We start from the raw sequence: 24,883 nt of genomic DNA on the forward strand, positions 1-24,883 counted from the left end.
TGGGGGGGGGGGCGGGAGGTTCAGCTCCTATTTTTTTTAAATCTTGTTTGGAGAGGTTGTTATCATGCAGGAAAATAACTGTTGCTTTTTAAACTTTTTTGGTTAATGAATTAAACAGCTTTAACTTTCAATATATAAAGTGTGCTCGATATAATAATGTTTAAAGCGTCAATTCATCAGTGCATTAATATGATACAGATGTTGACTTTCTGCAATGCACTTCTCATAAGCCTTTAACAGGCCACTCCAAATGTAACAAACTACCGGTAGACTATATCCTGAACCCAAAAGGGCCACATGAATTTCAATTACTATACCGAAAATTTGAGAAAAGGTGTCCGGGAGTAGAGCTCAGATTATACCACCTCCAACATAAATCATATAAGGACAAGCAGAAGATGCACAATGAGTACATTCACTTGTCTATTTCTGCAGTGGGCAGAAAAAAAATCAGCATTGTCAAAACAAATGTACACGTTTAATACAGAGAAGCACGTGCACAAGTTGTCAGTCTTGCACACTTCATCATTCAATCACACATATCCCATTTCACTGCTCCCATTTCAGGGTCTATCGTTGCTATAGCGACCAGCTAGGAGAAGCTCTATGGGGTGGCCAATCTGGGCCATTTTCCTTAAAGTATGATGCATCTGATATTTCCATCTTTTTACATTATTGACTGCTGGTCAACAAGCGAACAAATAACAACCAAGAGACACACTGACTGACTGAGAATTAGCCCCCACTGATGTAGGACCTACTCATTAACTCAGAATTACTGGCAGAGGCTGAATGACACAGTGAAATATTTTGGTTTGAATTGGCTCACAAACTGACAAACACATTCACGCCAATGGCGGATTACCATGCAAAGGAGAGGGGACTTGTGAAACAATGAGGAACGTTAAATCTGAAATCGTAAGTTTTTACTGTTCTTGGTGCCGGAAAGGCGCTTAAATTGTTATGTAACCAAGCCAAGACCCAACACAGCTGTTTTGTGGTGAGATACTAAAGCTTCTAATTGCCGCTTCTCACCTGTGTCAGACTTGTTCTTCATACAACTTCCATCTCCACCTGGAATTACCACGATGTTCGTCTGCCCTACACTATGATGGAGGTTGTGCTGCGAGGGATGAGGCCCAGAATGGGATAGTGGTGGGGGATTAGTATGTGGGTGTCCGAGGGGCATGCCATCGGGGCCAACTAGTCCACTAGTGGGACCCCGAGGAGCACAGTTATTCAAGGTAGAAGACTTCATTTGGGCCATCATGTCAGGGAACTGGCCTGGTCGCGAGCCCAAGTGACCTCCTGCAGTGTCCATGTTAGGACAACGCTGCATGCCATCGACTTGGACCCTCAGTCTCTGTTGGCTCATGAGGTTCTGCTGGGGGTCGCCAGGGACCTTGGATGTGGAGTCAGTGTAGTGGAGCTGAGTACCTCCTTGAGGAGAAGGCCCTGGGCTGAGACGGGTTGGGGTTAGGTGGTGGCTGTTGCCGCTGATGTTGTGTGAGCTCTGGCTGCTCATTGACTGGAGGAGTTGGGCCATGGAGGTGTTTGGTGGCAGGTTTCCAAGACGGCTGACCTTTCGCATCTGCTCTGCACTGGGAGCTGCCATTGGTGGTCCTCCCATACTCGGTTTGTTCAACACGTTATAGACCATGTTGTTGCTGCTGTTGTTGCTGTCATGGTTGACAGATGTGCTACCTGATGATTGCTTTCGTTTGCGTACGGGGTCCCTCTGCTGAGCCATCAGTTTGTCTCGCAGAGCTGCTCGGCCGCTTTGACCCTCAGGGCAGTTGAGCAGCATGGTGAAGTTTGGCGGGAGCATAGAGTTTAAAGTGCTGTGTCCTTCCATGCTGGGGTGACCGCTCATTGATCCAGGGTGGCCGCCGCCCCCTCCGTTTGCTCCAGCACCTGCTAGACCAGCAGCAGCCGCACCAGTAGTGCTGTGTTTGTTTTGATGTGCTAGCTGTGCTTTGGCTGCTGCTGACAGGAGACTGCTGGCTGGGAAGGAGGCAGCATTCTGTTGGTTGAGAATCTGATTTAGAGGCATCCTCAGCAGTCCTGCCTGGCCCCTCTGGGAAGCGCTGGGTGTGGGCAAAGAGGAAGAAGAGGAGGAGGAGGAGGAGGAGGTGGGTGAGTATGTGGCGTGGTTGTGCTGAAGTGTGCCAACTGACGAAAGCAGCTGAGGATCTCTGAACTGGTGGATTGAGTCAGTTTTGTTGGTGGAGGGGCTGGAGGACATTGCTGGCCTGGGAGAGCCCATGGCCGACCTGGGGGACCGAGGGGGGACCTTCAAGTTGCCACATGGAGCCTGATGCCCTGACGGCATTGCAAAGTTCCCATGGTCAGAAGAGGTTGAAGAAGAGCGTGAGCGATGGGGTGAAGCTTCCACTCGTCCAAGGGCGGAACCTGCCATGTGAACTGGGGAGGTGACCGGGGATGGCGACATGGAGGAAGCTGGACCACTCTGTTGAGTCCTCGGAACTTGGCCACTGTGGCCCACGGGCCCAGGCTTTACCGTGGGCAAAGGTAAGTTACTTGGCAAGGGGACAATGGCAGGAGGGGGTATGTTTACATTCATCATTGATACCTGAGTGTGGATGTTAGGCTGGAAGTTTGGGGTGTTGGCTGGGGGCTGACTCATAGGCTTGCTCGGGATAGGGTCCAGGATACCCAGGGGGTCTTTTTCAGATATCAGCTGTCTTTTTTGAAGGACACAGGAGGGTGGCACAGAAGGAGGAGGTGGTGGTACGGGGTGCACAGGAGGCTGTGCTTTATGGTGGAAGGCTCCGCCGGGTATCTCCATACCATAGGGGAAGTTTACACGTGGTATATTGTTCATGACAGGGCTTTTGGCAGTGGCTATGGGTGAGAGTGGTGTGCTAGTCCTTCTCGTCATGGCACAGGCTGCTTGGCTTGCAGGAGGGCCGTGGAGTATCATGCTAGGTGGAGACAGAGGCATTCTGGAGTTGCCATGGATGGAAGCCGAGCTGGGACTGCCAGCACATGTAAATGCACAAGGATTGGTTCTTTGAAAGCCCTCTGGGCTAGCCAGAGTGTCTGTACAAGGTGACTGTGAGCCATCTCCACAATGTTTCGTGCTCGAGATGGGTGGGCTCAACATTCCTCCATAGCCAACCCGGTTAGGGGATTTGGGGCCAGGATCACTGCTGGGCAACCTCTGTGGCCTGGAGTACCCAACGCAGAGCTCTGGCTGCTGGCCTCCACCGATCTCCTGAGGTGGAAACATCTGCTGCTGGTGGCCAGCTGCCATCACCATCTTGTAAGGATTCTTGCAGTCTGAGCCGGCAGCAGTGGGCAGAACATCTTGGGCTTTCGTCCTTATTGCTCGATGATTTGCGGAATGCGACACAACCACAGACGATGTACCTTCAAGCCAAAAAAAATATAAATAAATAAATAAATAAATAAAACACATTCAATTGGATTTGATGCTGACTTCATGACACAATATAGACAAAGTGACTGATATCAGATGTTTTGACTTTTTGTCAATTACTGAGAGAACCTCCAAGAAGCTGGTTGTGTCTCTTCTCTCATAATAATCATGTTATATTTCCAAGTTCTCGATGTACCTCCAACAGGACTTGTTAGAGTGAGGGGAGGATGACTCTCCATACTCTTGTGCAGTGTAGCCACAGCCAGCAGCTTCCTCTTGTGAATGCAAAGTTTGGTGACATCCTCGTCTGATTTCACATCCTCTGCTGTCCTCTGCTTGACCATTGCTCCCGGGTCAAAGTTGAACACCTGAGAAATAAGAAAGGTGACTTGGGGGATCAATTCAATCAATTAATACATTTTACAATGACAGATATTTTACAACAAACAAATTATTGGCAGAAACCAGGAAGGCTTCCATGACAGGTGTGGTACAAAAGGGATGATTTTAGCAAAGATGCAAAATGGATCACTGTGATACCTGCTGCTCGATTATGAAAAAAATCATCAATCACAATTATTTTGGTAGCAATTCAAATACAGTCAAACCTCGGTTTTCGAACGTCTCTGTTCTCGACCAAATCGGTTTTCGACCAAAAATTTCAATTTTTTTTATGCCTCGGATTACGACCGAAATTCGGTTCTCGACCAAACTGAGCGCACTTGAATGCACCACTCGACTTCTCTCGACTTCCTTACACGAGGAAGTGACGCTTCCTCGGGTTGACGAAGAAGTGACGCCTCCGTTGTGAGCAGACGTGTTCAGAGATTTTTTAAAAAAGAGCGTCCATTGTGTGTCCATTGTGAGCAGACGTGTTCAAAGATTTAAAAAACAAAAAAGAGCGTCCATTGTGCGTCCATTGTGAGCAGACGTGTTCAATAAAGATTTTTAAAAAAGCAGACGTGTTTGTTGAGATCGACGCAAATTGGACTGTTATTTCTGCATGGCACCAAAGAGAGCAAGTGGAAGTAGTAAAGCTGCTGAAAAAAGAGGAAAATAGTGCACAAAACTATTGAATTTAAGAAAGATTTGATAGTGAAATATGAATCAGGTGTGAATGTGTCTGTGTTGGCTAAGGAGTTCGGCATGCCGAAATCAGCAGCATCCTAAAAAAGAAAGACCATCATAAAGTCAGTGATGTGGCTAAAGGATCTCATGTGTTTAGTGAACAAAGGCCACAAATATTAGAGGAATTGGAGAGACGTTTGCTTATTTTCATAAACGAGAATCAGCTAGCAGGGGACAGTCTTAGCCAAGAAACGATTTGTGGTAAAACAAGACAATTGTATGGAGATTTGATTAAAAAAAGGATCCTAGCATTGCTCCTGAAGAGTTTGATTTTAAAGCAGAGGATGGTTCGAAAAGTTGAGGAAAAGAAGTGATTCGTCATGGGAAGGCAGCCAGTTCAGACAAGGAAGCTGCCGAAAAGTTTAAAGTTGAGTTTGAAAATCTCATCAAGGCCAAGGAATGTCTTCCCCAGCAAACTTTTAATATGGACGAGACTGGACTTGTGTGGATAAAGCGGTTCAGAAAATGGATGGAGGGATGTTACCTCGTACCGTAGCGTAGGATTGCAGACAGAGATCCATAGTTACAGCCATTACTTTAGGATTTAAATTCAAGGTGTAAAAGAATGCAATCTACAATTGTCACGATGAGAGAGAGAGAGAGAGAGAGAGAGAGAGAGAGAGAGAGAGAGAGAGAGATGTTCAATTTTTATGTTACAATGTCAATGTTTATGTTAAAATTGGTAAAAATAAAACATACAAAATGTTTGTAGTTTGTTGTTACCTGCTCTCTTATTACACGTGTATACAGTTTATGGTGTAATATAGTTGAAAAAAATGCTTTTAAAAAAGTTGTTTTCTAGACTTGGAACGGATTAAAATATTATACATTGATTCCAATGGGAAACATGGTTTCGGGTTTCGAACAATTCGGTTTTTGAACAGCCTTCTGGAACGGATTATGGTCGAAAATCGAGGTTTGACTGTAATTGGCATGATTGTTTTTTTTTTTTTTTTACAATGACAATTTTGTATTCATTGAGTGTAATAATCCAATCATCGTAATTGTAATTGAATTTACTGTGTATATTAGACTCTTCACTTTTCTCACTTGAGTACCAGAAATTTATCAGAACACACACTTTAGTGGTTATGACACCACACACAGGATGTCAAGAGACATTGAGGCTGCATTCACACCAGGAAAGTACTGTTTTTCCACTTAATTCGTCCGTACCAAGGGAGGTTTTTTTTTTTTTTTTGGTCTGGTGCGTTTCATATTCACTATGTATATATTTTTTGCAAGTGAACTACATTCCGTAAACACTTCTACATGTGTCACAATCGGTGCTCCCATTGGATGGAAAAGACAAGGGTGGCATTTAAAGCACAAACCCTGAAATGAAGGAAAACATGCAATTCATACATGCTGTATTTTTGCTATGCATATTTGGGCAGTTATTTGAGCTGTAAAATAATTTTGAGTGTCAAGAGCAGCTCATTCAATGCAGTTTTAGCAGCGCTGTTTCTAAATTGTGGAACAGCGTCAGCGAATGCGTACAGTAACCCGAATGAGCGTGTGCTCTGTTTGCTCTAACCCAACAACATACTCGCAGCGGTGTGGCGAAACAAGAGACCGAGGATCAGGTATGATCAACATTCATGACGGGCAAGCATTCCCAGGATGCTGGACTACGGTGGCTTGTTAAGTCCAAAAAAGTCGTTTGTATCCTGTATTTGGGTCAAACCAAACAACCGCATGGAATCTGCTTGGCAGCGCATCGAAACCACCTCAAAAAGTGGGTGTCGGTCCAGCTGTTTGAATTTGTTTGTGTGTATTCACAAGAGCATAAAAGGTCCAGACCAGCGTGGAAAACGAACCCTGGTCTGTTTAAATTGGACAGAACAGTGCAAGTGTGAACGCACTCTTAGCTTTCAGATGCTGGATGAACTGGAGCTATTTGCATGTTTCTAACAATGTCAAATGAGAGGTTGCAGTGAACTACCTTGTGGAGGATGAGTGGGCATTCCAGACCACATTTGCAGGTTCCATCTGTTAGAAGGTAGTTCTTCACCTGATCTAAACTGGAGAGCACCGAGCCACTGGGACTGCGCACAGAAAAAAACAAACAAACATATAAGTCATATTCACAACACACCATTCAAGATGCTGGTTCAGAAAGTTTAAGAAAATCATTCAAATTGTTTGCAATCAAAGTTTTCTACAAGATGTGACTGAATGAAAAAAAAGAAAGCACTAAAATAATGACCACTCATATTAACACCCTCTCTTGAGTTACATTAGAATATTTGGATTTGAAATTTTGAATAGACCAATCAGGCAGTTTAACTCAAACAAGTTGGGCAGTGTTTTTTTTTTTTTTCTAAACCTTTCATCCGCAATGTAAAAACCCACGACCGAATATATGCATGCGCATAATAAGAGTTTTAGGCCATAGTCAAAGACGCAGACAGGATTTTTTCAAACACTAAAAATAAACCTGACACCGGCCAACTGTTTAGCTCAATGTGATGAGCATACAGTGTGTGTTCAAGAAGACAGGAGGCCTGCGACACAACTCTACACCATCAGTGCCAGCTGAGTGAATTATGACTAGAACTTCAAGTTCCAAATAGTCAACTGCCCCAAAGAAAACATGGATGCAGAATACAGGACGTAACAGGGAAAACAAATAAATAGATAACCTTAGTGAAAGGGAATAAGGCCTTTTTTTATTTGCACAAAAGCCTTCTAGTATTTTTTTGGGGGGTGGGGGTGGGGGGGGGGTAAACCCCCCCCACAATTAATGACACTAATATATTTTAGAATACACACCGAGCGGCCACCGAATTGGTATAAGATCGCTGCTGTGTCTAATATTTTGCTTATCTAAATTAGTTACATGACAATAAAAAAGTACTAACAGCTTTCTCTTTTCTAGTCCATGTTTTTTTTTTGTGAGGAGTAAAGTGAAAAAGAAAAGAAGAAGAGAAAAGCCTAGGAGCTGATGATTAATTGAAGTACAGTGTCTATTAGAGTGGAGGCCATTCATTGTGGAAAAATTATACACTGCGGTATCTCTGTAAAAGCGATTTAGAGGGCTTCCCACCTGTGGATCGAAAGAAGCATCTAGTTACATGTCTTTAAAAGGAACCCAGACAAGCTTGTCTTCTGGACAACATTAGTATAGAATTGGAGCTACTGTACATACAAAGTGGCCTCAATGCCTTGTTTTGTCACTCACTGTTGGTAATCTTGAACCCGACACTCAAACCTTGACAATATTGAAAGAAAACATAGATGTGGTCTGGTCTGTCGGTTGAAATGAATACATGCCATAACATTTTTAAAAATAACACAAGGAAAAAAAAAGGAAAACATTGTCAGCTGTAATTAAATACACAGCTTGCCTTCTGGCTCTGCTTTTGACGCTCCATCTAGACACTAGGTCTGTGTTGCACCCAGTAACTATTTAGGGGATTTTATTTGAGAAGACAAACCACAGTGATGACTGTGGATCGAAATCTAGCTGCCATATTTGTAATGTGTAACATTTGCCAAATCTTCACGGTTTAGACCGTTTCCCCATGACGTCACATACTTCCAGGTGACAAAAGGCAGACGGAGCTCTCTGGGATCCCACCAATAGTTAAAACAAAAATAAAACTTATATGCCATTTGGCAGGCAGCGCGATTGAGTAACCAGGGTAAATGGATTGAATGATGGCCTTCTCCACCAACAAAGTTTGAATCTGTGTCGTCAGTTGAAAAAAAAAAGATGTTATGTGATGTAAATTGTTTGAAGGGAGACGGAACTGTATTTAGATTTGAACAGGTATGTGTTTATTTAAAAACATGGTGGATATTCAGACATAGTTAACATGATTATTGAAGGACAGGATAAAATTGTCTTTTGTTGCTCGGACTAATGGTACAAAGGTGTTCCTTTGACGTTGAAATGATTGGCGAGCTGTAGAGCTGACATTAGCTAGCAGTCTATCCGTTATGTTTTGCTGAATTACTCGAAAGCTGCGTCCTCCAAAGGCCCAATTTGGCAGTCACATGACATAACTTCCAGTGGTGTGCCTCGACCGCACGCCGTTGTTCAAATTCACGTGGCCTTCGACTCAAGCCTTCAAATGTGGCCTTCGTTTCCATGGAGATGGGCCATGAGCGACGGCTGCGTTCAAACACACTTTTGTAGCTTACATTGCTTCGCTCTTCTTCTTGGCTGACTCATTTGTGAACGCCAATAGCATGGCAGTACGCGAAGTGAAGCCCCTCCCCCGCCTGACGCTGGCTGCTGATTGGTCATTCATGAAGATTCACAAGTGAGTGACAGACGCTGCATTTCCGTTTCTATTCCCAGCGGATGCACGCATGGCTGAGCTCGAATGAACTGAAGGGCTGTCCAAATTCACCACCTGTTTGAGCGAAGGGCCCTTCGGAGGGCGCAACCGACAAACAGCATCCCTGATTACAAACATTATGAAATGGTCTCCATTGTGAAAGCTTAGCAAGGCCAGGACGAGGTCATATCAAACAAATGAGTGACTAGAACTAAAGTACCGGTACTATTTACTATTGGATGCCATTGTAATAGGACAGACTTAAAAAAAAAATCCCGATTTATATACTCATGATATTCCTTCAAATATATAAAGTATTAAAAACTGTCATTGGAATACCACATTCATAGTGTTGATCATGTTATACCATAGAAGGCAACTTCCTCTTGAATACGCTGCTCCTACCTGACATATAGGATGCCGCCATGCTCCCTCTTGCGCTGCCAGCCAATGGGGACTTGGACAGCGACGGCCTGCCTCCCATCACCCGCCTCACACTCCTTTCCGCCATTCATTGCTCAACTGGATTTGCGCTCACACCTCAGAGGTACTTCTGTCAGACATCCACCACAGTCTCTGCAACGCACGCCATCTTTGTCTTCCGATAGTCAGCAGGGTGGCTACAGTAGAGGACTCTTGAAGGTGGCCTGGGCTGAGGTGGGGGGGGGGGGGTCGATGGTCAGGTAGGTTGACCCTACCCTTTTAGCTGCTTCATGGTTGCAGTGTTGATTGCCACAGAGACCTCCATCATTACTGCTGCTTGTCGTTCAGAGCCATCCCACTGAGAAAGATGATCAGGAATGGGTGCGCTCTACACGGCCCCCCCCACACACACGCGCACCTTCACCTTAACTTTTGGGTACCATCTGTCCTTTGTGTCAGATGAACAAGCAGGGCGAGTTCAACATGTTGCTTCCCAGAGGCAGTTGGGTAGTGGTACTCCCACGGTTCCTGTATGGGCCGAACAATTGTACACCAATTAGACAACGTGTAAAATGTAACATGTTTAATCGATTGATGTCATGGGGGGGGGGGGTGTCAAACGATGTGCATGAAATGTTGTCAGCCTGCTATACCAAGCTGCTTGTTTGAGTCTGTGAGTGACAAAGCATCCCTGCAACCGCTGGTGCTGCTGACTCATAACTGGAGCAGCTGGCTGACAGCAAAACCAGCAATACAACTACAGAAGAGGAAAAGGGGGTTGCGCCATGTGCTTGTAAGAAATGCAGCAATAAGCGTGGCAGCCGTTGATCAGAGGAAGCACCACTACATTCAAAATCTCTATTAGAACTTTTAATGAAGAAAACGCAATCAAAATGGTTTTGTTGTAAATCATGTCAGAGAAAATACGCTCACTCAACAACTCTTTGAATTGTACTCTTAAAGATTGGAATATTATGGCCTATAATAGCTGGCCCAAGGGGTGTCACCAGGGAGTCAAATACAAATGAGCAAGGAATGGTCTTCGCCTCAAGGAACCGTTTATTTAATTGTGCAGTAAAGTTCAGGGGTCACATGTTTCTTTTAACATGACATTTAATCGTGATAAAATGGCCTATGTATATTCAACATCATCACAAAAAACACACTGAATGGAGGAAGGACCTAAGGAAAGGTATTGTTAACATACGATAAGTCTATGTGAGTTAAACTTGAATGTACCTTCCTAGCATAACGTTCAATGAACTACTGTCAAACTTGTGACTAGCTTATTACAATGCTGACCAGAATGGCCACGGCTAAAATGTGACAATGTTACAAGGTGCACGCAATTTGTTGAAGATTGGTGCTGTGAAGTGAGGAAGATCAAAATAAAAAACATGATAAAAGTTAGCCGCTGGGCAGTTTTTGCAGATAGTACAGTGTAGTCGAACAAGGAAGGGTGCTCCACCCTTGGCTAATGGATAAAACATGAAGTAGCACTGATGCCTCATATGCAGCAATATACGGTTACATGTCCTAATTTTAGTTTGAACACAGCAAAATCTTAAAATCTCATGAAAATATAAGTACTGTTCCAAGTCAGCTGGTTAAGACCATAAATGCACAGCCGTGAACCTTCTGTATCATGATGTCATTTAGTCATAGTAATGCAAATTTTAACTTTCTTGTCTTTTTCAACAAATTATCGCTAACTCGGCTGACAAAATTATCTACAAACTAACGTTACGTCGTGCAGAGCAAGCAGCTGAGATAAACAGCATTTAAACATAATAGTCACAGTCAGTGAGCATGGTTGGCTATGGCGGTTTGAAAGTAATTTTAACTAAATAAAAATGATTGGTTATCTTTAAAAATAAGGAAAACAATTTGTGATTCATTATTGAGTGAAATGTCTTATCCTGTATTGTGTATTCATTATTGCTTTTAATTTCCTATTTATTTAGTTGTTTGATGGTATTTTCAGCACAATGCCTGGTTACTAAAATATTTAATATTTACAGCCCTACCTAAAGATGCAATTCTCTACAGACACTTTTCGTCATGGGCCATTAGAAACTTTACCACTTTATCCCATGTGGGGCCTCTGTGGACCAGGTTCAGCAAGCGCCGTCATTTATGGACGTTGAGTAGTTTAATGTTGTCAGTGAGTTGCTCATTATACTGACAAGTCGTCTCAGCAAGCCAAGTGATGAGGCGAGCATCGCAGTACAAAGCTCACTTTAGGTACGACAAAGGGAGGCTCGGGCTATCTAACGTTTGGCAGGAAACACGAGAAGTGTAGCTGTAGTGATCAAGTGTCCGACGGCAGGTGAACGACGCCAAATGTATTTCGTTGACCAACAATTCTGACCAAAAGGTTTCCACTTAGCCATTTAGCATTAGCCAGCCAGGTGTTGCCCAGAACATCATCTGCAAAGTTTGTGATTCTCGGAATTGCTTCGGAGTACAATGATCAGTTAAGTACACCACCCGCACCGGAGGAAGAAGTGACGGTGTCAACAAAACACGAGCAGGCTCGTCTCCGATGCAGTGGTCACTCTTCGGCTAGCTGGGGGTTAGCATGCCAAGCGTCAGCTGTCTAGCTACGGTTAGCCAGCAACAACTCGCTGAAACCCAAACGCACCGTGGCCAAATTGGACAACGTCCACCAGGCTTACGTTCAGCGAGCCGTCGGGGGTGGAGCTGGGAGACGCGTGTGTCATATTCTGAGGTGAAAATGTCGAAGTGAAGCGTAGACTGGCCCGCGACGGCTTTCGAGCCGAGGGACCAACGCAAGGCCACGGCTAGGCCCGACGAGCTGCCATTAGCTAGCCGTGCAAAGCCTTTGCGTCTGCAGACACACAAGAGACGCTTTCAGCTACAACGTTCTTGCTCTCGTCAAATCGACACGTTCCACTCCGTTCTTACCCGAGTACGACGGTGCATGCACATTGGCCAAAGAAGAGCGAATAGTCCAAGCGAGGGCTCGTTCTGATCTTAAGGGGGGAGTAAAGGAAACCTACCCATTAGTTCTGTTCTATCTGCCTTTGCTGGTTCTCCTGTACTGGGATCTTGGAAATGATGGAGAGCGTCTCTGCGCATGCGTGCTGGCGACAGAACAGAAGCGATGCTTCCCCCAAAAGACCCAACACGCTATCAGTTATCTGACGACCATGAATAAACGTCCTAAAAATAAATAAATAAACAAATATTTAAAAATATCTAATAGGAATTATAGAGCTGGGGATAAATGTTTAATAATAACGTAATAATTTAATATTCATGAATACATAAACAAATATTTAAAATGATCTAATAGTAATTATCGTATTAGGATACATGTTTAATATAATGTAAATAATATAGACAATAAATATTACAGTAGTAGTTGCCCGGTGATCCAGTGGTTAGGGCGTTGACCTCACAGTGCAGAGGTCGTGGGTTCGATCCCGGCTCTGGCCTTCCTGTGTGGAGTTTGCATGTTCTCCCCGGGCCTGCGTGGGTTTTCTCCGGGTACTCCGGTTTCCTCCCACATTCCAAAAACATGCATGGCAGGCTGATTGAACGCTCTAAATTGTCCCTAGGTGTGATGTGAGCGCGGATGGTTTTCCGTCGGTGTGTGCCCTGCGATTGGCTGGCAACCGGTTCAGGGTGTCCCCCGCCTACTGCCCGAAGACAGCTGGGATGGGCTCCAGCACCCCCCGCGACCCTTGTGAGGATAAAGCGGTTCAGAAAATGGATGGATGGATATAACAGTAGTTTCAAAGGGAGGAGGAACTGACCTCAAAACAAACGCTATTTTCCAACTTGATGACTGTCAAAACTCACCATTGCCATTTAAATCCATCACACCGTGCCACTGAACTGTTGGGAGTCAAATACTCCCAAATTGTACCCAAATCCAATCAAATACAAACTCTTTTTTAGGATTTTATGTGTCAATGTATATTTTTAATCATGTTCACTATTTGTTGTTATATACAGTACCATTATGTTGTGTTATAATATGTCATCAGATATTCAATAGATATTACAGTACTTGTACTAGTTTTTGGGCCATTTTGGTGGCAAGCGGGCTGCATTTATATCTTTATAATTTATTAGGGCCAACAGGTAACACAGCAAATATCTGTCTGCTCTTTCTTTTGGCTCAGATTCCCATACATTTTGTATTTGATTTTTTTTCTGTGTCGTCTTTAATGGCTGCTCTTTTTCGGTGTAACTGTGAATATTGCTGTTTGTGCCAACAAATTTTCCTCCCGGGATGGATATAGTAATCAGGGGTCACCAACATAGCCCCCAAAGGCCACATGAGTAGCCCGTGGGCCTGTTCTAAAAATAGCTCATCAGTGATGGCAGATTGTGAATGTTGTAAAAGTGAACATTTCAGAAGGTGAATGCTGGCCGAGATTGATAAAAAATTAAACAAAGCACTGCAAAGCGATCTGTTTCTTAATTATCGAGAGAAAGTTGTATTATATATATTAATAACATTATTGATAGTATTTGCGCATTTATTTCAGAAGTGTGTGGCAATTAAACTGGGAATGCTCCTGCACATTAATCGGTACCCAGGAAGGAGCACTCAAGTTTCAAAAAGGTTGGCGACCCCGATTCTAGTAAGGTTAATTTATACCATCGTGTGGACATTATGGAGAACCACAAGTGCTGTTGGTTTCTTCCTCCATTTTAATCGAAAGCGTTTACTCACAGCCCTCTCGTGTGGACATTTAGGGAAACTACATGTGGTCCTCATGAAACGTGCCAAAAGAACAAAATTCACCATTATCTTGTGATAATCCTGGCAAATACTGATCGTATATAAGATTTTTTTTTAAAGCGCGTATGGTACAATTTTGATTTATGTGTTATTACATGTTTAAGTGGGCGGGAAGATGTCAGAGGCGATGATTCGTAGCCAATCAGCGACGACCACAGCGGAACTGCAGTAAAAAGCCGGAAGTACATGGACGTGCCTTATCCCGCGAAGGTTTGTTTTTTGATTTTGCGAGAGAGAGTCACTGTATTTGGGTATGTTTTGGATTCAGGATTTGTCAAGTGATTTTAGGTAAAACAACGAGAATATATCAACGTCGTGTGAGTTAATTTAGTTCGGATAAACATGGTTGCGAGTGAGCCCAAAACACGTTTGCAAAAAGGTGCCACGATAAGCTTGTTCATAATTTTGAACTGGCGTAATAACACATCTGTCAATGCATGTCGGTTAATCGTCAAAGCAAATAATGTATAATCGACGATCTACCTGTTTCACTTCTCGAGACAAAGTGGTTTTGCTTGACATTCTGTGATCAAATCGCAATTAATTGCAACTGAACAACGAAAAATGGTGGGAAGTAACCAAATACTTGGTCACTGTGTTAGATGTTAAAGATATGTGTACTTGAATATTTATTTTCCCTGCTCTGTGAAGAAGTGGACGTTCATCATGCGTGTCTGTCAGGGTGTATTTGAACTGTCTCATTGCATGCAAGTTTTCCAGGTTGTCGTTCTCATCCTCAAAATGCACGCCTTTTCTCTTCTCTATTAAATAATTATTCCCTTGAAACAGTCTTTCCAGAGTCGTGTGATCATGAGTAAACGAAAGGCCAAAGGTGCTTCGAAGCCAATCGGAGAATGTATCTCACAGGTCTGCTGACTTTCTTTCGAGTAATTTCCTCATTTATAACAAGAGTGACTGACACTCCTCAATGTGTGTTTGCAATATCAGCTTCAGAAGTGTCTGAGGGAGCGACTTTGCCACAATCGGATCCCCAGCCAGCTTGAGGCATCAGAGGCCCAACACAAGTACATTTCAACTTGCTCTCTCTCTGGAGTGTTGTTTGTCGCATCTCCCTAAATTCATGTTTTCATTTCAGGCACTTACTGGGCTTGCTCCAGCGAACTGCCAACAATGGGGAAAGTAACTCTGTGCTCATCATCGGACCCAGGGGATCAGGGAAAACTGCGGTGAGATCACATTGGAACTGCTCACGCGCTTCTTTCATCTCAGTGTGGTGCAGTCCCAGGCACTGGTCGTGTGCTTTTTGTATGCAGCTCCTCAAGTGTGTGTTAAGAGATCTGCTGCAGGAAAAGGAAGTGCAGAAAAACCTCCTGCAGGTCCATCTCAACGGTGGGTCAGCGGTTCACTCTTCCTTGCTCCAGGCCAAGTTCAACACATCTTTTGTCTTTTTGCGCAGGCCTCTTGCAGACTGATGACCGAATAGCCCTAAAAGAAATAACACGTCAACTCAACCTGGAAAATGTTGTTGGCGACAAAGTGTTTGTGAGTGTTAGCTCAATTCAGTGAAAAAGTGAATACAATTTAACAATGTAATATTCTTTTGAGATTATTTACTTACTCAAGACTACTTTCTGTTGAGGTTTTTTGTTTTAATGTGAGAATGCTACAACCATCACACACATATTTACAATTTCGCAACAAAAGTGAATACACCACCCGCATTACTGTTAATATTTTTTATACGGTATCTTTTCACGGGGCAAATGACACTTTGCTACAATGTGAAGTCGTCATTGTAGAGCTGGTTCAACTGTAAACTTAATTGGCTTAAAATAACTCAACACAGCTATTAATGTCTGAGCCACTAGGCAACAAAAGTAAGCATACCACTAATTGAAAATGTTCAATTCTTTCACTTTTGCTGGCTACTGACTTTATTCCAGGAAGAAACTATATTATAACTTTATTTTGTAACTGTAGACGTACTATATACGGGCAATAATTACTTCCGCCCTCTGCTGCTTGATGCCAAGTCACCGCACAAATATCACGGTGGCAAAAGATGTCATCTTCTCTACCACCGTGATTTGAATGTATAATTGTCAGTTTAAAAAAAACGTTGCGTGAGGGTAAAAAAAAAAAAGTTGAAATCCAGATATATTTAACATGATCATTGTGGGAATTTGAGAAAATACCTTTCACACACCCGATGATGGAGGTTTGCTTCCCAGTCTTTCCCTTGAGAAATTGGTGGCTCTTGTTTGAGGACATTCTGAAATGCTCCGTGGTTCCACTGTGTGCTGCATGGATGGTGACGTGAATGTGATTGGTTTCAGGGGAGCTTTGCAGAGAACTTGGTCTTCTTGCTGGAGGCGCTGAAGAAAGGTCGGATCACAACTCGCAGATAAATCTGTGGCATTGTTTTCCCCTTTGTTGGTTTGACACGAGTTTGTGCTTAGGCGACCGCAGCACCACGCGACCAGTCTTGTTCGTCCTGGATGAGTTTGACCTGTTCGCTCACCACAAGAACCAAACTCTGCTTTACAACTTGTTGGATGTGTCTCAGTCAGCCCAGGCGCCGGTTGCTGTGGTCGGGCTCACCTGCAGGCTGGTCAGTTATCCTCCTGTCAAGTTCACATCATTGTTTGAACTCGATTGTGTCTTTATTGTTTCTGATTTAGAAATCTGGCAAAGTTGATCTAAAAATGGGGGTGTTCATGAGTCATTCCATTAAATCAATGCCATTTAGGTTCCCAGGGAATGTAAAATCAGTGTCGGTTTTTGCACTGATTGCCAGGATGTCCTGGAGTTGCTGGAGAAGCGGGTGAAATCGCGGTTTTCCCATCGTCAGATCCACCTGCTGAGCACTCTGAGCTTCACTCAATACCTGGAGCAAGTTGCATCCCAGCTCAGCCTGCCCGACGACTTCCCCGACAGGGAATTCGCGCTTGACTGGAACAGCAGCATGCGGGTAAGGCAAACAAACGTTGGCGCCGTCAAACAGCACTAGAGTCTTATAACTGTTTGTTCTCATATTTTATCACCAGAGATTTTGTGAAGACAAATCAGTGGAGGGGATTTTACAGAGGCATTTTAACTCCAGTAAAGACTTCTGCTCTTTGCACATGCTGCTGGTGAGGGAATCATCACTCAAGCTAGAAAACCTTTGCCATTTGTTTCTCCAAAATGAATGAGTGAATATTGACTCTATGAGGTATGTCACAAAGTTGAACCCGATTTTTATTTTCCCTTCCAGATGTTGTGTTTAAGTCGCATCTCTACCGTAAATCCAACCATCAAGCCTGCCGACATACTGGAAGCCAGCAGACTGTGTTTCAGCGATGCAAAGTCCAATATGCTTCATGGTAAATAAAACATGACAGAACGGCATCATTCACGCATGGGGTTGGACGGTTGGACCCTTCAGTTCACATCGGCTGCTGCATATCCTGCTTTCCTTCAGGTCTGTCGATCCTCGAGCTGTGCCTGGTCATCGCCATGAAGCACCTCAATGATGTCTACGAAGGAGAGCCATTCAACTTCCAGATGGTTCACAACGGTACGGGCGATTAGCATGCCAACGGACATGATCAGTTTGCTTCTTCTTTTTTGACCCGTTTTGATTTTCAGAATTTAAGAAGTTCCTCCAGAGAAAGTCCAGTTCCGTGTACAACTTTGAACAGCCTGTTGTCATGAAGGTGGCTGCAAACACTCGAGCTCCTTTAACCCGCAGGCATTGTCACCAACGGCTTTTTTGCTTCCCACAGGCCTTTGAGCATCTGCAGCAGCTGGAGTTGATCCGACCTGTTGACGGCTCTTCCGCCAAAACGCAGCGTGAATACCAGTTGATGAACCTGGCGCTGGACAGCAGTCAGATCATAGAGGCCCTGCACAAGTATCCGCAATGCCCCACAGATATCAAACAGTGGGGCATGTCTGCCTTCGGTTAGGGTTCAAATCCTCACCATGTGAGAGAGAATGTGTCATTTTATCGTTGTACTGTTGTCTTTCTCAAATAATAAAGCTAATCTTTTGATGACAATCTGAGGTTTTAATGTAAGGGTCATTGCTGAATGACTCTCACCCACACTGGTTAAATAATCCATGCCAAAATGCAGCAACAGACTTTTACAAGTACAGGCGCTCCCCGCTTTACGAACTTTCGTGTTGCGAACAACGGTACATACAACATTTTTGCAGGTACGGGTATGTCGAAAAATGTTCTCGGACAGAGATGCTGTCAGTTAGATTTTGTATTGCGCGCCTTTTTCCGAGTACTGTCGTACTTCTTTCCACCGCTAATACCGACGTGAGGCGCTGTGAGAGGAGGAGGAGGAGGAGGAAACGCCTGTCCCCATGAAGAAGTTCGAGACGGAACTCTCTCCCCCTCCATCATCTCCTGAAGCCTTCGAGTACATCTTCCAAAAGTAAGTTAAACTTCATTTTATTATACTTACATAAACCTTAAACATATTTATATAAGCGTTAAACATGCATTCCATACAAAATACAGCACTGAAGCAACTTACGTACGAATTCAGCCAACGAACGATCCTTCGGAACGTATCTCGTTCGTTAGCTGGGGAGCGTCTGTAAGTGTAATTCTTAAACTTTTTTTTTTTTAATTATTTTTATTTTTTTTAAACAAAACACCTCAGGTTGTGTCAGTGTACCTTGTGTATTTGGTTGTCGCATACCGAATCTGTATTTTTGGCTCTGCAAAAAGAGATGTGAAGTGTCACAAAACTTAAACGTGTGTGTGCATGTAGGGAAAGAAAAGCCAAATGTCAATTCTCACAATCTAGAAACATTTATTTACATCACGTGGATCACTTAAACGGATTAAAAACCTCCACCGGCTAACACCAGTTACAGCGCTGATCACAGATCAGGTTCGTCTTTTCCGGGATGAGTCCAGAGTTGCTGATGGCTTTCATCTCTTTTGTCACCGACATGAAAATACACACATATTCCATCGTGTATCTATCTACGAAGACCAGTGACCCAAAAGGAAAACCTTCCTTCTGTGTTCTCCCCATGAGAAGCTGTATGTCTTTGATCAGCGCTGCATTTTAGAGAACCTCAAGAATACTGGGGTCAGAAACTTGTAGTGTTTTTTTCTTTTTGTTTTCCTTTTTTTTTTTTAAGAAACTTCTGACCTTGCAACCAAACGATCACAGTCTTGGTAATGAGGTCATTGGAGATCAACGCTTCCTCTTGAATTCTTAACAGCAGGGACAAGAAGGAAGTTGAGGCGGTGGAATGGAACACCAGGAGCAAATGATTTCATGATCACATCGAGAGTATTGCAAATGTCAGGGGAACTGCTCGGGTTCCCTGAGCAACACCACTTTAAGTGCTTTCTGGGGAAAATCTGCAAAATACTCCAATGAGCCTCTAGCTTACACAAAGCTCAATTGTGGTGGACAGTTGAAACCAAAACACAAAAAGTACAAATGAATGTTCTGTATAGGAAACACAGATTTTTCACACACACACTTATAAAGATTCAGCTCATAGTATATACTTGATTTAATACGTTCGCATGTCTGTACAGGTCCTCGGCTATTTCAAATAGAAGGGCAACAAGACACAAATGATTCACTGGTATTCAGAAGCACAGCAATGCTGCTGGCCTGGAGGAAGTCAGGATCGAAAGGGTAAAGCTTCTCGCTGGGAAAATCCATTCATACACCTTTAAATATTCCTAACACTGAGACCACAGCGGAGCCACTAGTCAAGCCGATTTTCCAAGATTGTCTCCCATGACCTCATTTGGAAACGCATTAAGTGCTTCCATAAAGACAACTGAAGTGCTTCTTTCTGTGGTTTGAACGAATGAGCCACCTGCTGATTTTTGGTTTCGTCAGGAGGCGTATGAATGAACCTGTAACAGTTGGACTGTTTTCTACCAAAACAGCACAATCACAGGATGGTCAGCTGAAAGCGGAGCCCGACTTAGATACACGGGCCACGCCTGATCTGTCAAAGTACACCAAACCAGAGTCCAGGAGTCTCAACAACATTCATTTGCGGTCTTTGTACAGAGATGAAAGAGTCAGGAGCAGTTTGCATCTTTTCTTAAAGAATGAACTGAAGTCCTTCCTGAATTACAAGTAAGGATACCCCAACCCATTTCCCCCAAAATGACAAGCTGAACTCGTGCCAACTCTTAGTGGTTTGAGTTGCAGCTGAGTTTCGAGCCCCATAACTTCAGGTCTTTGAGTAAAAAATAAATACCACACATCAATATGCAAGGATTAAAATCAAAATTAAATGCTACTACAAATTATTTGTGTGTGTACTGAAAGTCACTCTTGCTGCTCAAGTGTTGAGTGGTTTGCGGCACTGGTTGCATATAACTTGCCAGAACATAGAAAAGCATAGTAGTACTGAATCCCTGAATGGCGTTTTGGGACTGTTTCACTGATGCAGTTTGAAGTCACTGAACAGGCAGACGCTGTTGACAAGATGTGGGTTTAACTACAGATTGCAGATCATTGTCTTGTCTAATGGGAATTTGAGTAGCTGGAGCGATTTGAAATTGCAAAGGCTTGATGACAGGAGAGTTTTCAATTTGGTTTACTTGCCACACTTCCCGCAACCTGAAATCCCTGTGAGTGAGGTAGTGCCAAGCTTTGAGAGGGCAATAAACAAGGAGCCAATCAAGGGGCAGCAACAGCAGAATAAGAGAAAGAAAGATGTTGCACTGATGCAAAGATCATACTGCGGTAACAAAGTACATTGATGGCTTTGACTTCCTTCAGATCTACAAGTGCTGCTGAAATCATGTTTTATTCCAAGCTTGGGGTCTGCTTGACTTTAACAGCAGTTCTGAATTACGACGGAAAAACAGACAACAGTCCACAGCTCCGCTCACTTTTAGAACGCCAAACAATGTCTGCATTCACACATTTCCCCAACTCATCTGCTGATTTAAAACCGCATCATGTGGAACAAACCCAAAGCTCGAGGAGAGACTGCAGTTTTACCGGCACCGGTGTTTGATGTCCATTAGAGCAAATAAAAAGCTGGAGGAAAACAAAACCCCGCTGTTGCCTCTACAACAGCGACAGATACATCCGTTTGGCCTGACATCTACAAGAGTAACGACTGTATGGTGGAAGAAATGGCACCAGGATGAAAGATGCGCTCCCCCGTCTAACTCTCGTTTGATGGCGGCACATACTTGACGTGTTTGGCTTGGAAACAGTATATGACTGGCAGTTTAGTTTGGTGGGAACCCAACCTGGATTGTTACTACTGTGGTGACTTGATTTGATTATGAAAGGCGCAGCGTTAAAAGTCACAACCAGTGCGGAAGCGAGACCTGGTACAACGCCTCGGTCAGCGAGCTCACACCGTAACCTGAATTGAACAAAGAACGGCAGTCTTGTGACTTTACTGTCCAGCATTAGTGTCGAGATGAAGTGAGAAGAAGCACAAGAAGTCACGACCTGACAAACGCTGTTCTGAGAATCGCGAGAGTGACGAGGATGGCTAGCAAAGATTCCTGAGGCGTATAAACAGAGAGCGAAAACCCTTAACAGTAGTCAAATGAGATGTGTGCAATCAAACAAAGAATTGAGCTGGCTCTGCTGAATACATTTCCAAAACAGGGCTGGTACCTTTGGAACCTTCCTCAAAATCACACTTGAAATCTGAAACCTCGAAGACAAACAAGGGCTGAATTACTGTGGCATTCAGGCTATTAAAAACAATAATAATTCAGACAACACTAACAATTTTCCAAATGAAAGGGGGGGGGGGGGGGGAAACTTGACGGGGCTCTAAGATTTTGACCGCTTCCTTTTGCTGGAGCAATGCTAACTAATCAACTGCAAGAAAAAAAATAATCATGGCTAAACAAAGGGCAAGGTATTCAATTGACAAGCAAAGAAGCGGGAACACTCGCTGATGTGCGGCCATGTCTACTGATAGTCTGCTAACTACATTACCCATGAGCACCAACAAGGGTTATATCGTTTCGATGCAATGAAGCTTGTGAAAAGTGATGAGTGAGCAGTAACTATGAACAGTGAGAGGGACTAATCATGTGTGTCCATCTGAACTGAGGTATACCTGGTTGAAGGAGGTCTATGGTTTTTATCATCGTAATGCTTGAAAAATGGATCGCCCGGCCCATTCCCACCCTATCCCCTTAAAATAAGATAAAATGGATTAACAAGTCGACTGGGTTCATAATACATTATGTACAGCAGCATTACACTATAAACATTCAAAAGCCGTTGCTTATTGGCAGAATGTTAGTCGATACTTCAAAAACAAACAAACAACCAAAAAAATACACGCACAAGAAAACAGCAACGGTATCAAGAGCCACATGCCCATATTGTTTTTTTCTTTTTTTTTAATGTATTGAGAGTTTGGTGAAATTCTGCAAAGGTCTTTTCTCACTGTTGAAGATCCAGTTGACCCTCTGACGTGTCGTGTATATAAAACCGTGATCCAGCTGTTTGTCGAGTCTCGCCGTTTCTGCACCGTCACTCGTTTGCTCCGTCATAATTAGCCTATATGGTTCCAGCTGTTCAAATCCTCAGGCACACACGTCGACATGAGGTGGAGATCATTTGATGTGGTGAGGTGGGCGCATGGTATGTCCTGAGCGCGAGTAGCGGCCGGTACTTTACAAAAACTAAACCCAACAACAAAAACGACGACCAAACCAGAATGACAAAAGCTAACGCAACCAACCAACCAGGGTCAGCTGCTCGTGCCCCACATCTGATGCTCGTCTGGTAGCGCGTTGGCTGATCATAAGCTGGACTCCTTAGGTGGGAGGTCCACGTTGGTCACCATAGTGACGACGGTGACGATCTCCTCAGGACCGATAATTGGAGCCTGTCGCTGCATTTGGCCAATGCGCTCCTCTACACAGCCAGCAGAGAGTCGGGCCTCGGCCTCGTGGTCCCAGCAGTCTTCAATCGTTTCACAGAGCATGGCTAGACCCTGAGGGATGCCAGAAGATCAACACAATTATTGCAGCGAGAAACAATTATTCTATTCACAAGTGATGGACATTCATCTTTAATCTTTAGAGCTGAAATTAATTTGACCACACGCAAACATTTCTATGCACATGACCAACTGTTCAGTGTTGTGGTACTTTTTGGACAACTTGCTGTTCTGCAACATGGAGCAGAAGGTTAAAAAAAAAAAAGATCCATGAATCAATCAAAACATTTCCTAGGACGTCCAATCAGAGCAGCAGAAGCTTATACCAGCTTTTATCTCCAGTAGACTTGATTATTGACATCATCCTTTTTGATGGAGATTCATCAATTCATCAATTGTTAGATGGGCTGGCACAACTCAAGTGGGAGAATCACCCAACCCAAAAGGTTGCAAGTTTGCTCCTGAGCCTCTGTGACAATGTCACGACATCCTTGAGCAAGATCCGGAACCCTGAGTTGCTCCCGATGCCGCTTCATCGACAGTTGAATGAGGACAGGTTTTAAGTGCTTTGAGCTTGCTAAACTGTATGAAGCTGTGAAAGAACGTGTGTGTCGTCTGGCTTTTATGATGTCAAAATGCGATCATGATGATGAAGATTAATGTAAATTCCATCGATCTCTTTGTGAATCAAACATCTGTCTTGAATTTTGCCGTTACACTTCTTGTTTGAAAAAAGCAAGTGAAAACAATATTAAAACATTGAACAGTGGGATGTGGATTTACAAGTCTAGAGATGGCCAAATTCAGGCCACCTGTAAAGGTAATAGCGCATTTTTGATTCATCCTGAAATTTCAGGCAAAAGCTCAATATCTCAAGATTTGCATGAGCAGTGCATTTTGAAAATAGAGCTACAATTTAAAGGGGAGAGGGGAAAAAAAACAGGGCGCACCGTGTGTTTCTGCCAGCAGTCTCGAAGGCAGGGGCGCAACTTCTTATGCACAACCACCTCCTGCATGTCCTCCAGAGACGGATGTTGACCCACCTCTTCCTCAAAGGGCAGCATGTACTCGTCTACTGGGCCTGGTGGCACACAATTCCCTGATTAACGTTGTCATTACGATATTGTCACATGATCCAGCAACGGCCAATCAGCAAAGCGGCTCACCATCTGAAGCAGTGCATCGTGAAGACAGTTCCCACAGGACAAGACCGAAGGCGTACATGTCAATGCGCAGAAAGGAGTCACGCTGGAAGTTAATGGCTCCCTCAAGGACCTCTGGAGCCATGTAACGCCGCGTTCCCACCTTTATGTCCAAAGGAAACACATTTAGAAGGTCAAAAGCACATTACAGACAGCACAATACAATACAATACATGCTGATTTATATAGCGCTTTCACAACAGCGGCAGCTGTAACAAAGCGCTGAACAAAACAGTTAACAAAGTAAAATAATAAACACAACACATAACTAAAAACACGGACAGTCTACACAAGGCAGGTCTCTGAGCATACTTGGCCGTGTGTGTCTCCTGCTGATTTTCCAGCTTCGAATTTAAGCGCAAGACCAAAGTCAGCGATGCAAGCTGTAAGGTTGTTCTTCAGAAGCACGTTCTTGCTCTTGATGTCCCTGAAACAGAACCACGGAGGTTTAGGATGACAGGAAGCACCAAACAACCACGTCTCTCCAATCTTCTTTTCATTTTCAATTGTAATAAAAAAAGTGATTATTTTATTTGGTTTTTAATATAATTAAAAAAGTGAATGAAATGATTAAAAAGACTTAAAAATGGGAATTAATATTTAACTGGTTGCGTTTAGGCAACCTGGGTGACTGAGACATAAACACAAAGTGCCTGCGTTGCCACTGCACGGCTGAAAGAAGAATGGAAGTCACAGTGTTATAAAAAGTGATTTTCCACAAGTCAACATGTCACCTTTCATCTGTGTCTTCCGCGTCCCCATTCAAAACCCACAAAATAAT

At 43.6% G+C, this 24,883-nt stretch overlaps 3 protein-coding genes across 13 annotated transcripts in view; 1 reads left to right on the top strand and 2 right to left on the bottom strand.

The window, feature by feature from the left end:
• Positions 1-12,372, bottom strand: part of mbd5 (methyl-CpG binding domain protein 5) — a 20,520-nt gene extending 8,148 nt beyond the window's left edge. The window contains exons 1-6 of one of the 6 annotated variants that reach the window (XM_019891102.1): positions 12,172-12,354; positions 9,519-9,771; positions 9,226-9,396; positions 6,477-6,579; positions 3,600-3,771; positions 1,036-3,393 (exon numbers count right to left, since the gene is read on the bottom strand). In XM_019891102.1, the coding sequence (XP_019746661.1) occupies positions 1,036-3,393; positions 3,600-3,771; positions 6,477-6,579; positions 9,226-9,335 (2,743 nt within the window). In that variant the 5' untranslated portion in view covers positions 9,336-9,396; positions 9,519-9,771; positions 12,172-12,354. Of the gene's footprint in view, positions 1-1,035; positions 3,394-3,599; positions 3,772-6,476; positions 6,580-9,225; positions 9,772-11,887; positions 12,095-12,171 lie in introns of all 6 variants that reach the window. The other 5 variants (XM_019891100.1, XM_019891097.1, XM_019891101.1 and 2 more) reach the window with 5 other exon arrangements.
• A 1,774-nt stretch (positions 12,373-14,146) lies between these two features.
• orc4 (origin recognition complex, subunit 4) lies at positions 14,147-18,026 on the top strand. Of its 5 annotated transcripts, none has more exons than XM_019891107.1 (14): positions 14,147-14,233; positions 14,813-14,890; positions 14,972-15,048; positions 15,120-15,210; positions 15,298-15,373; positions 15,441-15,526; positions 16,321-16,369; positions 16,444-16,595; positions 16,782-16,955; positions 17,032-17,118; positions 17,241-17,349; positions 17,448-17,543; positions 17,615-17,682; positions 17,752-18,026. In XM_019891107.1, the coding sequence occupies exons 1-14, from the start codon at positions 14,210-14,212 to the stop codon at positions 17,932-17,934; spliced, it is 1,350 nt and encodes a 449-aa protein (XP_019746666.1). In that variant the 5' UTR covers positions 14,147-14,209; the 3' UTR covers positions 17,935-18,026. The 5 variants fall into 5 exon arrangements, with proteins under 5 accessions (XP_019746666.1, XP_019746669.1, XP_019746670.1 ...); XM_019891110.1 differs by having other exon boundaries at positions 16,836-16,955; XM_019891109.1 differs by lacking the exon at positions 14,147-14,233 and adding an exon at positions 14,248-14,274.
• Positions 18,027-18,771: 745 nt separating this feature from the next.
• LOC109528490 (activin receptor type-2A) overlaps positions 18,772-24,883 on the bottom strand; it is a 41,140-nt gene continuing 35,028 nt past the window's right edge. For both annotated transcript variants that reach the window (XM_019891174.1, XM_019891172.1), the window contains 4 exons: positions 24,415-24,529; positions 24,067-24,205; positions 23,851-23,981; positions 18,772-22,954 (listed from right to left, as the gene is read on the bottom strand). In XM_019891174.1, coding sequence (XP_019746733.1) covers positions 22,760-22,954; positions 23,851-23,981; positions 24,067-24,205; positions 24,415-24,529 — 580 coding nt within the window. In that variant the 3' untranslated portion in view covers positions 18,772-22,759. The remainder of the gene's footprint in view (positions 22,955-23,850; positions 23,982-24,066; positions 24,206-24,414; positions 24,530-24,883) is intronic.

This window comes from Hippocampus comes, unplaced genomic scaffold (assembly GCF_001891065.2).
Source record: "Hippocampus comes isolate QL1 unplaced genomic scaffold, H_comes_QL1_v1.1 scaffold174, whole genome shotgun sequence".
NCBI classification, from domain to species: domain Eukaryota; kingdom Metazoa; phylum Chordata; class Actinopteri; order Syngnathiformes; family Syngnathidae; genus Hippocampus; species Hippocampus comes.

What these genes read in the sequence shown, in the direction of transcription:
- orc4 (XM_019891107.1), top strand. Translation starts at nt 14,210, where the DNA reads ATGGACGTGCCTTATCCCGCGAAG. An exon ending in TCGGAGAATGTATCTCACAG is followed by an intron (nt 14,891 to 14,971) that starts GTCTGCTGACTT and finishes TTGCAATATCAG; the next exon opens with CTTCAGAAGTGTCTGAGGGA. An exon ending in GCTCTTTGCACATGCTGCTG is followed by an intron (nt 17,119 to 17,240) that starts GTGAGGGAATCA and finishes TTTCCCTTCCAG; the next exon opens with ATGTTGTGTTTAAGTCGCAT.